At 44.1% G+C, this 16,703-nt stretch overlaps 1 protein-coding gene across 1 annotated transcript in view; it reads left to right on the top strand.

Annotated features, from left to right (window-relative positions):
- Positions 1-7,127, top strand: part of NOTCH4 (notch receptor 4) — a 174,381-nt gene extending 167,254 nt beyond the window's left edge. Inside the window, exon 33 of the mRNA XM_068250322.1 lies at positions 6,101-7,127. Coding sequence (XP_068106423.1) covers positions 6,101-6,952 — 852 coding nt within the window. The 3' untranslated portion in view covers positions 6,953-7,127. The remainder of the gene's footprint in view (positions 1-6,100) is intronic.
- The last annotated feature ends 9,576 nt before the right edge of the window (positions 7,128-16,703 follow it).

Raw genomic sequence — 16,703 nt, 5'->3', positions numbered from 1 at the left:
CTAACATGTCTGCACAGGACACTCATGAAAGGTATACTCCCTACAAAACGAGTACTTATTGAACTCCATAACCTACCTGTTGCTGAACTCTTTAGGGCACATCAGCTTTACCACTTTATTGCTTCATTAGCCAGGCCTGGGCAAGAAATCAGGGCAACCTCCTTTGAACTCCTATGCCTCACTGATCCATTACGTAAGGGTACTTTATCCTTACTATACACTATTTTCAACACCAACCCTTTGAGCTCTAAATTTCGCTTTCAAGAAGACTGGGAAGCAGACATTGGCATAACGTTCTCCGATGACCAATGGGCCCAAAGCTTTGATACCTTATCAAAAGGCAGCTTATGTGTAACTGACATGGAGGTTGCCCTGAGAGTATTGCACAGGTCACACCTGGTCCCACAGAGACTTCATGCGTTCAACCCTGATAGATCAGCTCTATGTTTTAGAGGTTGTACCAACACAGGTTCAACCTACCATATATGGTGGTCCTGTCCCTTTGTGGCCAAACTATGGAGGAGAGTAGTAAACAAAATTAACTCAACGCTCTCACTCCACCTGCGAACTGACCCAGCCATATGCCTTCTGGGCTTACAACCTGAAAAGATGCCCCATTCCCAACACAAACTCATACAGTTTATTATGAATGCTACCAAAACTTATATTGCTTCGCAGTGGCTCAAGCAGACTCTATCTTTTCAATGCATACTTGCTCGTATCCATACCACTATGATTAACGAAAAGATTAAAGCCAATCTCTGGGACAGGACTCACCACTTTGAAAAAATATGGCACCCATGGATTCAGATGAACTCACCCCTAGGGGTCCAGAACGCCTTGCAAGCACTGTAATCCTTTCTACTATTGAGCAGAACCCGGTAGAGACAAAAAATCCTCTGTGTCCCAGCGTGAGCAGTTAAATTTTTCTCCTGTTAAACCTTTTGGTGTTTTTATGTTTTAACCTGTACACCACTTAGTCAATAATACCAGACCCTTCAGTTGTATAGGCTGGGATCCCGACAGGTCAACTTTTTTGTCAAAAGGACTCCATCAACCCCTTATTACTACGTTTCTCAGCTATAACCCCGCTTTATCCTGTCGTAATAGATGTTATGTAACACTTGAAGAGCCCCAGCCCGCCTTCTTTAATGATTATTTTGGTCTTTTGCATGTCTGGAAACTGTCAACCCTGATTTTGCTAATTATGACTTCATGTGATGTATGACTACGTTATCTTGTACTACTTGATGGTTCTTTATGTCTTTTTATGACCTCTGATGACACCTAATAAAAAGGACTTTGAAACTAAAGTGTTTTAAACTACTTACAAGTTACAACAGTTAACCTCCTGAGCGGTATGGACGAGCTCAGCTCGTCCATCACCGCCGGAGGCTGCCGCTCAGGCCCTGCTGGGCCGATTTCTATCAAATAAAGTGCAGCACACGCAGCCGGCACTTTGCCAGCCGCGTGTGCTGCCTGATCGCCGCCGCTCTGCGGCGATTCGCCGCGAGCAGCGGTGAAAGAGGGCCCCCCTAGCCGCCTGAGCCCTGCGCAGCCGGAACAAAAAGTTCATTGCGGCCTTCCTTGTTTATTATGGGCGCCGGAGGCGATCGGAAGAACGCCTCCGGAGCGCCCTCTAGTGGGCTTTTTTAATTAAAAAAAACCCTCCCGCAGCCTCCCTGGCGATCTCAATAGAACGCCGAGGAGGTTAATACAAAGTTGTAATAACAAAAAATATGTAATAACAAACCAGTATTGTATGATTTGTACAGGAAGACAATGTTTGTATCTCTAAAATGTAACTCAAGTTGTTTGTAAGTAGGGGATTGTCTGGATAACCCTACTTTCCCACTAACACAGTCATTTGATTTCCATTAAAATAATAAGTAGGCCCTTCACTTGTCCCTTTTCCCTTCTGCATATGCACCATTGGCATATGAAGTCATAGAAACATTCAGTAGTTAGACACATTCTGAATGCTGCTAAAACTGTACTAGTGTGACTATGGGGCACAGACAAGATACTCTTTCTCAGCAGACTGGTACAGGAAATTGACACGATTCAAAACCTAGAAAGTGAGAGACTCGCTCTCCTTGGTAAATCAGAACATTATACTAAGACATGGGCCCTATGGTCTGTTTACAGGGAATCCGAAGAATTTAAAACCAGGTTATCACAAGCTTGATCCCCCCAACAATATGGTTAACTGTTTCCACTCCCTTCTACGGATCTGTAGCCCTTGGTGTTTGTCCTCCTTAAAGTGAACCAGAGACGAAGCACCCTCATGTATTTTACCATATAGATCAGTGGGGACATTAGAGAAAACACCTACCATGCTCTCTGTCTCATTCTGCACTGCACAGCTTGTTTCTTATTAGACCTCATACAATCCCCGACTGAGCATTCAGTCCGGCTTTGCTACAATGACTCAGCTATAATGATTCCTGAGCAGAGCCAGCAGGGGGCAGGCTTGGACTTGAAAAGACATGAGAGAACATGGACTGAGCTATAAATATTCCTGAGCAAAGCCAGACTGAATGCTCAGTTGGGGATTTTATCAGGGCTGATAAGAAGCAAGCTGTGCAGTGCAGAATGAAACAGAGAGCAAGGTAGGTGTTTTCTCTAATGCTCCCACTGATATATATGGTAAAATACATGAGGGTGCTTCGTCTCTGGTTCCCTTTAAATTCCTCATCAACCCTTATATATTGTTATGCTGACACCCTTGTGGATCGATTGGACCTCCTTGTTTTAGTTTACTAATGGTTACACTTTGTTTTAGCATAACACCTATACTTTCGCAGTAAGAAAATCATTGAAAGTCTATCTCGGTCTAACGAAAACCTACTTGATAATTTGGGGGTTTATGTGTACACACCTGTATAAATATACCTAAACTGATATAAGTGTTATTGTCCTAGATATCTTTGTCATTTAAATTGTGTATGATTTTACTGTTACTAAAAATTTTTCTCAAAGAATTTGAAAAAAAAAAATAAGTAGAAAAAAATTGTAAAAATGGCTATTCTGTTTTTTCTTCTTCTTAAAAATAATACTATAGAGCAGGGGTCCCCAAACATTTTTGGTCAAGGGCCGGGTCAACATACGTCAGACTGCTGGGGGGCCGGAGTATACATAAAATGATGTAGAAGTCTTTGCGGGCCAGACATTGAAGCATACCCAGGTGACAACCAGCACTCCAATTGGACAGCAGTGTCACCTGATGTGGAGTTGGATTGGAAACCAGCGAATTACTGCTTTCTGGCTTCCATGTTAAAAATAGACAAGGCACCTGGCCCGGATGGCATGCATCCTCGGGTCCTAAGGGAATTAAGTTCAGTTATAGATAAACCCCTTTATCTTATCTTTTGTGACTCTCTTGCAACTGGCAGAGTCCCAGTGGATTGGCGTACAGCCCACGTTTTCCCATTATTTAAGAAGGGCAAAAAATCAGATCCAGGAAATTATAGACCTGTAAGCTTAACATCAGTTGTATGCAAACTATTTGAGGGGTTACTAAGAGATACTATACATGACTTCATAGTAGAAAATAATCTTATTTCTCAGCATCAACATGGGTTTACTAAAGACAGGTCCTGTTTGACTAACATGCTCAGCTTTTATGAGGTAGTGAATGCTAATATGGATATTGGGAATGCTGTAGATGTGATATACTTAGACTTTGCTAAGGCCTTCGACACTGTTCCCCACAAAAGTCTGGTGCAAAAGATGAGGATGCAAGGACTGGGGAAGAGTCTGTGTGCTTGGATAGGGAACTGGCTAATGGACAGAAAACAAAGAGTTGTGGTCAATGGATCATACTCAAAATGGGAGACTGTTAGCAGTGGGGTCCCACAGGGGTCTGTACTGGGTCCAGTGCTCTTCAATTTATTTATTAATGACCTAGTGGATACAGTAGTGAGCAATGTTGCTATTTTTGCAGATGATACAAAATTGTGCAGAATCATCAACTCTAAGGAAGATAGTGTTATATTGCAACAGGATCTGGATAGGATGGCTATATGGGCACATACATGGCAGATGAAATTCAATGTTGACAAATGTAAAGTCATGCATTTTGGTCGTACCAATGGTCTAACACCATACAAAATAAATGGGATACAGTTGGGGACATCAAACTTGGAGAAGGACTTAGGAGTACTCATCGACAACAAGTTAAATAATCGTACTCAATGCCAAGCCGCTGCAGCTAAAGCTAACAAAATTTTGGGATGCATTAAAAGGGAAATAAAAACTCGAGATGCTAGCATAATATTGCCCCTGTTTAACTCTCTAGTAAGGCCACATCTGGAATATGGAATTCAGTTCTGGGCACCACATTACAAAAAAGATATTGCAGTTCTAGAGCAGGTGCAGAGACGAGCAACAAAATTGATACGTGGGATGGAAGGTCTCACTTACCAAGAAAGGTTAGATAAACTGGGTTTATTTAGTCTAGAGAAAAGACGCCTTAGAGGAGATCTAATTAACATGTATAAATACATCAGAGGGCAATATAATAGCTTGGCGGATGAGCTTTTTGTCCCTAGGCCTTCTCAAAGGACTAGAGGACATGATCTGCGCATGGAGGAAAAACGTTTTAGCCATTTATTTAGGAAAGGGTTCTTTACAGTAAGAGTGATTAAGATGTGGAATGCATTGCCACAGGAAGTCGTTATGGCAAACTCTATACCTGCATTTAAAGGGGGCTTAGATGCTTTCCTTGCGTTGAATGACATCCATGGCTACAATTACTAGGTAATGCCAATGATGTTGATCCAGGGATTTTATCTGATTGCCATCTGGAGTCGGGAAGGAATTTTTACCTTGTAAGGGTTTTTTCGCCTTCCTCTGGATCAACAGGGATATGTGAGGGAGCAGGCTGGTGTTGTACTTTGTACTGGTTGAACTCGATGGACGTATGTCTTTTTTCAACCAAAGTAACTATGTAACTATGTAACTATGTGGATTGGTGGTGCCAGCACTGCTATTCTATATGCGGACCACCAATATTTAAAGATGTAGCTGACCGCATCTATTAGTAATACATTTTGTGTGTGGGGGACCGGTAATAAATCCTCAGGGGGGCCACATTCGGCCCGCGGGCCTTAGTTTGAGGAACACTGCTATAGAGGCTCTTTCATACAAGCAGCTGACAGGCGGTGAACTCACCACCTGACAGCTGCTCTCCTGTCGTGGTTCTCTGTCACCAGGCAACGGCACCACATGTCAAGTGCTGACGCATGGTGTTACCAACGCTGCATTTTAACTGCACCCAAATGGCGTTTGTGGGCAGCAGACAGAACACTGAACTTCCCCACAAGCGTGCAGTTAAGCCTCCTATCTGAAAGAGGCCTTAGTTATGCCTTATACACAGCATGCAATTTACCATCAGACGGGTCAAATCGATAGCTTCTGACATCTCTGATCTGATTTCTGATCGTTTTCCAATCACTTCTGTACAGAATCGATCAGCAAAACAATCAGAAATCAGATCGGATCTGTTGGGAATTATGGATTCGACCCGTCGATCTGACGGGAAATTGCGTGGTGTGTACCAGACATTAGTATTATTATTATTTATTTATAAAACACCATCTCCCTCTGTGGCTCTCTATAATTTATAAATTAATGTATTCGTATTAAAGAGGACCTAAACTCTTCCACAGGAGAGAAGGAAAACACGGATAAACCCACCCTGTTTTGTAGTTAGAGATAACAGCCTGTCTAATTCTCTCTTATCTTCTAGTAATGAGCTGCTGTAATTTGAGCTGTCATCTCTGTCTGCTCTGTGCCACAGTTTGCCCTTCAGACAGGCTATATGTAAACACAGGAGTTTAACTCTTTCTGTGCTCCTAGCAAACCAGAAAGTAACTACGCAGCAGCATCTCTGAATGAGCTCTATGAGCTGTGACAAGGAAATGTTTTTCTGTAAAGGTTATTATGCTGTTACTTATCTTTTAGAGCAGAGAGGAAGTTCTGGGTTTAGGTCCGCTTTAAGTTACATTTGTGAGCTATATCTTCCACATCTAAAAAAATATTTAGTGTTGAATATTGCTGCTAATATGACCTATCCTTTTTGTGAACTCCAAAACAGGACCAGACAGCCCTCTTCCTGGCCGCTCGGGAAGGCAGCTATGAAGCGGTTCGCCTCCTCCTTGAGCATCAGGCAAATCGGGACCTCAGTGACCACGTGGGCCACCAGCCTCGACATGCAGCTAGAGAGCGAGGGCACAGAGACATCCAACGTCTCCTTGAAGAAAGCAGCCAAGTAGTTACCCGCAACACCCCAGCCGCTCCTGCCACTGGAGCTCCACAACTGAAAAAGACCCCTCGGCCCAGAGCCAAAGAGCCACACAAGCCTGCCCCTTTACCACACATAGACCTCAGCAGCTCTTGTTACCACAATGCCCCTCCTGTGTCAGCACCACCCTATCTACCAGGAAACCAACCAGAGAGCAACTGCTGCCAGTCTCACCACCCAATGGTCAACTATGGAGGAAACTGTCCTCCTTATGTTCGCAGTGGCTCCTTCTCATCTGGGATAACAGGATGCCAATGGGGTCAAAGAGCATGGAGAGTCCACTTCTGTCCATCAGGTTGCACCGTGCCAGAGGGATCCTACTCAGCTGGAGGACAACAGATGTCCCCGCATGCTCATTGGCTCTCCGAATCTCACCATCCCCAGTCTCCGACCTGCCAAAATCCAGCTGCCAGCTTCTGCCCCACCCCAGCCATGGAGGCAATACCCAACAAAGACGTGCCTTGCACACCTACTGACCAGCTGGGCAACAATATCTACCTGACTCCCCCTTCATCCCAGTATGGGTTTCCGTCTCCTGCCAGCCCAGAAGAAACGCAGTCCATCCAAAAAACCTGTATGCACCATCACCCGTTCCTCACCCCTTCACCAGAATCCAGGAATCCATGGGGCATTGCATCACCTTAAGAATCAGATGCTTGCAGACCAAACACCTAAACCAGAGGAAGGGGTGTCTCTATGGTGGACAGATGACTGCAGGATTCCGGAGCCAGTTAGTGCAGTTTGGAGCCAGCGGACACTTTTTCTAAAGGTCCAGGAGACATGTGCCCTTTTTACATGGCAGAAAAATCTCAAAATGTGATTTACTTAGTTTGTGTTGTTTCCTGGGATATTTCCTATCCTCTGAACTATACTTGTATCAGCATCTAATTATTGCTAAAAGACTTTAACTTTGTATGTGATTGTAATGAAAAACATGAATTCTATGACATAGTCTGACTCACGGGACATTGGGCATTTGCCCCCTTTGCCTTAATGGCAGTGCCGGCCCTGGTTGTGCTTGGTGAATGTTAAACAGAAATGTTGTTCTACTCTGATTGGTCGTGGGATAGACCCAGTAGTCACTGCCTCTTCAGAATCACCAGAATTCTGCAGCTCACTAAATAGTAGACTGGCTCGCAAAATCTAAAATATGAAAAGACTGGGTGCTCAAATCTTCGCTCAGTGATAACATTTATTTATAGTAAATAGCTTATAATTGTATTTTTTTAATTGATTTATGTCAGAGGCATGATTATATATTACACAATTATACATGATAATGCAACCATGGGGTGGCGGGGGAAAGGGGGGTGCTAACTATGGGGAGGGCAACTACTTACTGTATCTCCAATACAGTTGACCAGATCATGATGGCCGCACCTGTCAAATGGTCCCTGATAGATGAGTCTGCGGGCCATGGGTGTAACCACAAGCGGAGGGGGGGGGGGGAGGGGAGGGGGATTGAGGATGATGGGGGTTTTAGCATTAAAGTCTTGCTGAGGGGATCCTTCAGTTTTATTTAGCGCCATCATCTTTCATGGTGCATAACAGTGAATGATACAAACGTGTGTACAGAAAAGTTCAGAAATTGTTACATAACACAGTAGACAGCATAAATGTCACACAGCACCTAATATATTGTGACTAACAAAGTGTTCAACAACAAAGGGAGAGAGCGCACCCTTGTGAGCTTACAATGTAAAACATTTAGGAGGAAATAAGAGGTGAGGCAATGCGTAAGTTGTTTATCCAGAGAGTTGCATTTTAAATACTAGTCTGCAAGAAGAAAAGCTTGGTCAGAGGCTGAAGAGGAATGGCCTAGGTTTGATTATATGCTCTTCAGAATAGTAGCATTTTAAATTCAAGTGTTGGAGAGTGGCAGATGTATTTTGGAAGGAAATTCCAGAGAAGGGGAGAGGCTCATGAGAAGTCTTGCATACACAAATGTGAGATTAATGTAGTGGAGGACAGAAGAAGGATGTTTGCAGAGCAGAGGTTGTGGTTGGGGAGGTATCTGGAAACTAGCAAGGAGATCTATGGGGTGGAAAGATTGTGGAGAACTTTGTAGCTTAGAGTCAGGAACTTAAAAAGGATCCTAAGATTAATAGGCAGCCAGTGAAAAGCTCAGTAGAGGAATAAGAAGAGGGGTGAATGAGTTAGACAACCGAATTTAGAAAAGATTGGGTCATTTAGTAGGCAGACCACAGGGCAGGGTGGGGAAGTAGTCAAGGTGAGATATCGTGAGGGTGTCCACTAGCATTTTAGTAGTTCTGACTGAGGAAGGGTCAGAGACGAGATATGTTTTTGAGGTGGAGATGTCGAATGATGGGTAGTAAGTATGTTTAGGCAGTACACAACCTCTACAGAAAACCTAGAAAATAGCTCATGTAACTAACCAAGTAACTAAAAACGTCAAAATGACTTAAAATTTCAAAAAGCAATAACAATGCCGACGAGTCAGATGACGACAGGCGGAAAGTGGATCATGTGTGTCTGACGCTGGCTACTAGAGAGGTGAGCAACTTCACTGTGCACTCTGCATGGGCCTGCTCTGCCCCCTACATTTTGCCGCCTGAATCATACTTTTCATGTGGCTCCATGGTAGGGCCGGCCCTGACTGCTGAGCAAATCCAGCTCTAGAACCACACGACTAGCACACGTGATTCAGATAAAATAGAACATCAGTACCAAAATTAATTCTTCATAATGAACCTCCGTTCCAGCATGCAGTCTCACTTCCACAGGGGTACTCCAAAGTGCTCTTTTCAGAATGCAGTCCGCTAAAAAAAGAGAATTCTCCAAAGACTCTGACATGTACTGGACCAATTCAAATAGCCAAATAACTCATAAGCCACTCCCCCTTATATCAGCGGCTGACAGTAAAGCATTCTGTGCACTGCTTGGCTGCTGACATAGGTGATCAGCTGCCTCTACCAGTCTCATACTTCTCACTTTGCTCTGTCATCCAATCACATGAGCAGGTAAGGGCAGAATTTCCTAGAGTGTGACATCACTCCAGGCACAGTGTGGTCAGCCAATCAGCTGCCTACGCTCTTCAGTAAGGCCTGGCCACCTATCCCCACCCCTCTTTATATTTTATTCTATTTGCAGGGCCAGTTCTAAACTTTTTGCCACCTGAAGCAATACAATGTGAGGACACCCCCCGAAATGTGTGTGTGCAAAGACAGACCGGAGAGGAGAGACCCATCGGGCTGTACATTGCAGTCACTGGCACTACGCTTACCTCCCTCTGCTTTCTCCAAGACAGCATCGCCTCCCTGCTGGTCCACAGCATCTGATCCCCAGGATGCCTGGTTTGTGCTCCACCGGCACCGCATCACTCACCCGCTCTCAGCAGATTAGTGATGAGATCACCAGCCACACATGAAGTCCTGCTTCCTCTCTGACTACAGCGGCGCCTCATGTGACCCGGCAGCATGTAACAGGTCACATGAGGCACCGCTGTAGCCATGGATACAGGACGCTGGATGGGCGGATGGAGATCCCATCGCTGGAACGCTGAGAGCAGGTAAGTGAAGCGGCACCTTGCATCTTGAGAGGGGGAGACGGGGAGTGCGAGGAGGGGGACATTTGGAAATGGAAGCTGTCCTCTAATTGTTGCCGCCCTAAAGCATGTGGTTCACGTTGCTTCACGGAAGGACCGCCCCTGTCTATTTGCTATGCTCTCCAAAAATGTTATCATTGTGTGAGATTCTGCCCACCCAGTCTTTTCTTTTTTTATGTTTTAAAATGTAACAAGTGCGTTTTCGAGCTCTGGATTAGCTGTTAAGTCAACAGATAATCCATTGATTGACCACAATACCCTGAAAAAGAACATCAGCAATTTGGACCATTTGTCACTAAGCATTGCAGCCTTGCGATTCCTAGTTCCCCGAACACACGCCATTATTGGATGATCCAACAGGTGTCACACCGCCATTGCATTAAACACAATCGCAGACGCATGAGAAATGCAGCATGTTTGCGATCAGGTAAAATTGCATTGCAATTTTGGAAATGTTACCGTGTGATTTCCAGCAGCGTAGAGGTGGCCACTAACGATCCAATTTCTAGCAAAAAATCGTTAGAGCGATCAGAAATTAAATTGTTCATTACACCATCAACGAACCAATATTTGCTTACAATCTATCACAACCAACAAGAAAATGCAATTGGACGACTCTTTTTATCATTTTTATAATCGTTTGTAATTGATTGTGCCCATCAACGGAGATTATTTACAACCAATCCGATCAGAATTTCTGATTGCTCACATGATTTTTCGCTAGAAATGAGACCGTTAGTGGCCACTTTAATAGTGCCTAGCGATTTGGAATCAGCAGGTGTCTGGAATCGGATCACAGAATGCTGACAGGGGAAAAGGTTCTTTCTGCACCCTCCACCATTAGAGTGGCTTTTCCAAAGCACAATAACAGACGAGGATTCCCTGTATCAATAGCTTAGCTGTCAATTCAGTGACCAGCTGCATGTTTATTTATTCATGCCCTCCCCTTAATATATAAGAGCTGCCAAAAAAATGGCGGCGCCAGGGGAGGCTAAAGGAAGTGGGCAGAAGTGATCTGCAATTTTTACAAAAAAGCTGAAAGCTGGCCTGGTTGAGGAGTGGGAAACCTCATAGAGCAATGGCAGCTCCCTGCTCTCGGCAATTTGGTCATGACCACTAATTTGTAAGAAATAGTGCAGCCAGCGGAAAACACTATCCACACCACCAACTGAATAGATTTAGTAAAGCGCCAAAGGCTGCAGGCTGTGGTCCTGGTGTTTGTTTGTACTTCCTGTTGAGTCCCCTATTTCTTACAAATAAGTGGTCACTACCAAATTGCCACAAGCAGGAAGCCGCTGTTGGTCTATGTGTATGTATGCAGATACCCCAGGACTGGAGATGCTGATGCCCAGCCAGGGGGCAAGTGACTGAACTCATCATCATCATCATAATCATCATTTATGTCTCTATATATGCCATATAGAGACATAAATGATGATTATGATGATGATGACATCATTTCCAATGGACAGATATGGACTACAAAAATAAATCCAGGACAGTAGGGCACTACCAGCAGCTGAGAGAATATCTGACCAATCAGAAGCTAGTAAGGAGAGAACGATGACATGAAATTAAATGGGAGGGAGAATCTGATTGGTAGCCCTGAGTTACATGATAAGCTCTCCTAATCTGCAATAAATTAGGCCCACTGTGCATAAGTGGAGTATAGAAGATATTGGATAGAGTTTCCATTTATGAAGCACTTAAGACTAAATTGCTTGCTCTGTCAAACATTGTAGCAGGTGGTGTAATATACAGGGGGGGGGGGGGGGGGAGGGTTATATATTTTCTATTAAAATGTACCAATAAAATGTATTTTGTCTGTTTTATTTTTGCTCTTGGTTGTGAGATTCGGGTACACTACATTAAGGGGCGGTTCAGAAGGACAGCTGCCGGCGTCGGTCCTCGTCGTTTAACGCTGGGATCCATCGCCCCCACTCAGTGTCGGGACAAGGTCCTCCAGCACCCAAGGCTGAGACACCAAAGTGCGCCCCTCCATCCCTCCCACCCCAGCCGTCACACACTGGTTGCTATTAGACTAAGAGGCGCCCCAGGACCCCCAACCTCCCTAATACCTTAATCTCTAGTTATCTGGCTTGCAGTCACTGCTATGTATCCCCTTTTCTTATTTCTCTCTGCTTCAAACACAATTAGGAATGACAGCTGAATGAATTGTGCGCCCCCTCCTACACTGCGCCCTGAGGCTGGAGCCTCTCCAGCCTATGCCTCGGCCCGGCCCTGGCTGCCCCCACCTATGAATGGCAGCATTCATCTCTTTGCGTTTTAAAGCACTTTATTTCACAAATTTCGGAATGTAATGTGATTTCTGCCCTTTAGAGATTAAAGCAACAGTTTGGGTCAACTATGTAATTTTTCATGGGTCTTTTGCCATGGATCCCCCTCCGGCATGCAATAGTCCAGGTGTTAGGCCCCTTTAAACAACTTTTCCATCACTTTTGTGGCCAGAAAAATACCCTTTAGGTTTTAGAATTCGCTTGCCCATTAAAGTCTATGGCAATTCGCACGGTTCGCGAACGTTTGCGTGAACTGAAAATTTCAAGTTCACTACATCATTAGTACGGACTCCCTGGAAACCCCATCATGATATTCACTGCTCTTTCTTTTGATACAAGTAAATTTACACTACTGTTGAGTTGATACATAATCTGTCATTTACCGCATTGAAATGTATATTTTTTTTCCTTTCATAATTTTAAAATCTATGTTCTCCAAAACTATAAGGTCTTTTTGAAAAATCTATTTTTTCTCTTATACCCACTGTTCACCTTAACTGTTTGGGGACCAGCTGCCTAACCCCAGCGAATTTGCATGTCGGGATGGGGTCAGACAGTCGGATCCCTGCTGGGGCTTGCTGGGCATCTGTGGCCAGGTGTCCCCCCTGTATGCAGCAGCCTTTACTAACCTCCCAGGCTCCAGGGATAAGTCGCTGTGGACCCCTCCGCTCTCGCCGGCATCCCTGCTCGTACTGCCGCTCAGTTCCGCGTCGCGGCTTGATGACTTCATCAAGCCGGAACCCGACACTGATGTCAGAGCAAGCTGGGATGCCGGCCAGAGGGAGACCTCAGGAATCCCCCCATTGAAAATCCTGGGTTTGCCCCTGGAAGCCAAAGGTATTATCCTGTATAGGGCATTGGCATCAGTGGGCGTATGTAGCTTCCTGCCACCTCCCAATCCCCAAACACTCACAGACTTGCAAATCAGTAGTGATCCAGCACACAGTGACTACTGCGGCACACTTCAGATGCAGGAAATGACCTCACTTCCACATCTGCATTGTACTCTGTGGTCACTGCGCTGCTCTCCCCTCTGTTCACGTTGCAGTTGATTTAAGGTCTGTGTGTGAGTGACGCCTGCTGTGGGTGAGGTTCTAAGTGGCCGCTTGGTTTGCCTGGGCCAAACAGCACCTCTGGAGCCCCACATGGGGCTCTGCTTTAACTCAACTCTTCATTGGTGCTATGCTCTGGTAATAATCACCTTTGTATATGCTTTGAATAGTGGTAATCATTAACAGGCTGTTGACCTCTGCTGCGTACTCTTTTCTAATACTGCGACTGTCCTTGGCGGGTTTTGGTGAAGCATATTAACCCTTTATGATCCAATTTATTTAGATGCTTGCACGTGCTCCAGGCCAATTAATTTTAGCACATTTTTTATTTCTTTGTTACATTTCCCTGCTTCTAATTAGTACTGCTTTAATGTGTATTTTTAGCCACATGGCAGTGTGAGACAATAACAGAGGACTTCTGCTTTCAGTTTCTATATTTTCTGCTAGAGAGGGAGAGATCAAAGCATTCCAAGAATTTACAGCACAACTAGTTCTGCAGACTGAGGTCAAAAGCAGGGCACTTATCTCAAACAAGATAACTATATTGAAGCTGCTGATGGATTAATTGTTGTGTACAAAGTGCTTGAGGGGGCCTAATGTAAAACTTTCATTGGGCCTTATTAGCCTTATTAGCCCCTAAGCTACGCCACTGAATCAGGCACGATGTTTTTGGCAATGCTGTCTGCAGATATTGTTTATTTACACATATTAAAGACAAGAAAGATAGATCCATAGGAACAATGTATTCAAGAATCCCATTAAACGCATGTATTGGAGTGTCCATATTTCCACATTTTCTCCAGTGTCTTAGACTATTGTCTAACAGAAGATCAATTACCATTTCTGGTCCTTCTCCCACCATCACTGGTCAGAATCCAATCCAGGTAACTCATGCTTCAGTGTAAGTTATTGTTTAGCACTTCTTCTTCACACCATTTTCTACTTTGTGACTGGAGGAGGAACCTCTAGCGGACTCTTCCATCCATTCTTCCCTAAAGCTGGCCAAGGTGATCTCAGCTCTGACGTGAGTCCTTCTCTCATTGAGGTTTTGGCCCATGGCCGGATCTGGAACACACAACTGACGTGGGTTAAGCCCGTGGCTGGAGGGCAGCCGGGACGTCAGTCAAGCACAAAGCTGTGGCTGGCAGTCCAACCCACAACCTCATATTTGGTAGGCAGAAGCAGTACCCCCTTTGTCATTGCACTTGGCTCAGGGATATCATTGCAGAAACTTTGTTTAATAAAAGTCCATCTTAAAAAGAATAAATTATGAAGGCCTATGCCAATCTAAACTATTCAAAACCATCTGATAAAAGTCTCTGAACAGTATATACATTTGTTTCATCTAAGACTACCAGCAATACGTAACTCCCATCTGAATCAACCATTGTACTATTGTATTACTAGGCCCAATAGACGAATGTCCACAATTTGGTCATAAACGAGGTCCGTCACAATTCACAAGGTAAGTGGAGGGCTAGAATGGTCCTGCCACACACACACACATATAGCACAACCACAGCACCACACAGTCCAAGTTGTTCCTGGTGTTGCATTTGAGGAGCTATCTCAAAGGGTAGCTAAAGTGAAAAAAGGGAAGGTACCATTGCTGCCCCCCATCTGCTGACAATGCTACTTGTCTACCTACTGTTACTTTGTTTACATTACCTTCTTCACCACCGATCCAAGGTCAGACTCCACTGGCTGTATGCTTGTTCCAGGTGCACAAATCGGACATTAATGAAGCTACAAGATCAGCATAACCTCATGTCAACTGGCACACATCGAATGGAAATAAAGGTTGCAGCCTAAGTATTCCTCAAATGCTAGGTGTCCTATAATGGGCTGGGCTAGGAATATATTGTTTAAACTTGTGACCTCTTCTAAAGTCTTTGATGGTGCCATGACCTTGCTATTAACCAACTATGATTGAATAATCACTGACCAATTTTACCCCCTCCATGTAGTGTGAGGGCAGGGCATAGTATTACCTACACAATCTGCTCATAGTATTCAATATTTGTTGACCCTGTTGAACCTCATACTACATGGATGTGGTAAAATGGGTCAATGATTGGCCAATAATAACTGAAAATGTGTACCGGGCTAAGTTCCAGCACCTCCATCATTCCTCTTCTCTTTGCAACTGCCGCTACAGAAGCAATTTATCTAATGGGCAACCACTGAGTAAATGTGGAAGAAAGACCTGAGTCACTTGCGGAGTCCACTTCTCTATTTCTGGCAATTTTACAATTGATAGGGAGGGTCAGAAAGCTCCACTGAACTTCTCCTTAAAGTGAACCTCCAGACTAAAAATCTACTCAGCAGCACTGAAAAGGCTTGGTGTTTCTTTAATAGTTGCACAGCATCAGAACTTTGTTTTTCTTATCCAAAACTAATTTTTAGCTGCACAGAAGAAAACTGCCCGGGCATTTTTCCCCTGATGCTGTGCAAAGCATGATGGGATTTATCATATTGTTGTTCTTGTTTTGCTGTTTTGGTGCAATTTTTTTTACTTTTTTTTTTTAATTTGAGATTTGAAACCTAGCGTGTGCAGCTGGGAGGTGTGATCAGGACACAGGGCAGTTGGAACTGTGTCTCCTGCTCCCTGTCAACTCCTTTCAACCAAAAAGATGGCTGCCCCCATGAAATCACAAACATTTGCCTGTTCTTTTAAAACCGGGTGGGTAAGAGATTATATTACCTATCTATTATAATTAATATAGCTAATGTAACTTTATGACAGTATGTTTGTTTAGGCCGAAGTTCCCCTTTAAAGTGCCGAGGAAAACACACCCTAACAGAGATACCCTGGTCCTCCTGGTTATGTGTTGAACCATCCACTCCAACCCTCAAATAAGATTACATTACACAGTCATAGTATGTATCCTTGGAGGAATGTTTATCTATAAGGAAAAAAGCATAAGCCCAATTCAGGCTGTAGCACCACAAATGAAAGTAATGGGAAATGCCAAAGATGATCGGAGTCAGTGTAGTGACCGGAATGAAAGGGAAATACTGTGTACAGGAGGTGGACCTTCTCTATCAGAACTTAAATCTGACCTGAACTCACAACTTCCTCTCTGCTCTAAAAGATAAGCAACGGCATAATAACCTTTAAAAAAACACACACATTTATTTGTTACAACTTATAGAACTCCTGCAATAAATCTGCAGTGTGTCTATTTTCTGCCTCCACGGAAGCAGAGAAAGGGTTAACCACTGTGTTTACATATTAGCTGTGTCTGCCGAGACTGCCAAATTTCTGTGCTGACACAGCTGAGAGCTCAAATTACACTTGTGATTACTTGACGGTGAGGGGGAAATAGACAGGCTCTTCTCTCTAAATACATACAGGGTGGATTGTTCTGTGTTTTCCAAGAGTCTTGTGCAAGAGTTCAGGTCCACTTAAATTCAAGGATAACCAAACAGAATGATCAGGCAGCATGTAACCTGATACCAGAGCAATTCCTGACTCCTCC

Source organism: Hyperolius riggenbachi, chromosome 8 (assembly GCF_040937935.1).
Source record: "Hyperolius riggenbachi isolate aHypRig1 chromosome 8, aHypRig1.pri, whole genome shotgun sequence".
NCBI classification, from domain to species: domain Eukaryota; kingdom Metazoa; phylum Chordata; class Amphibia; order Anura; family Hyperoliidae; genus Hyperolius; species Hyperolius riggenbachi.
This window is presented reverse-complemented; position numbering and strand designations above follow the sequence as displayed.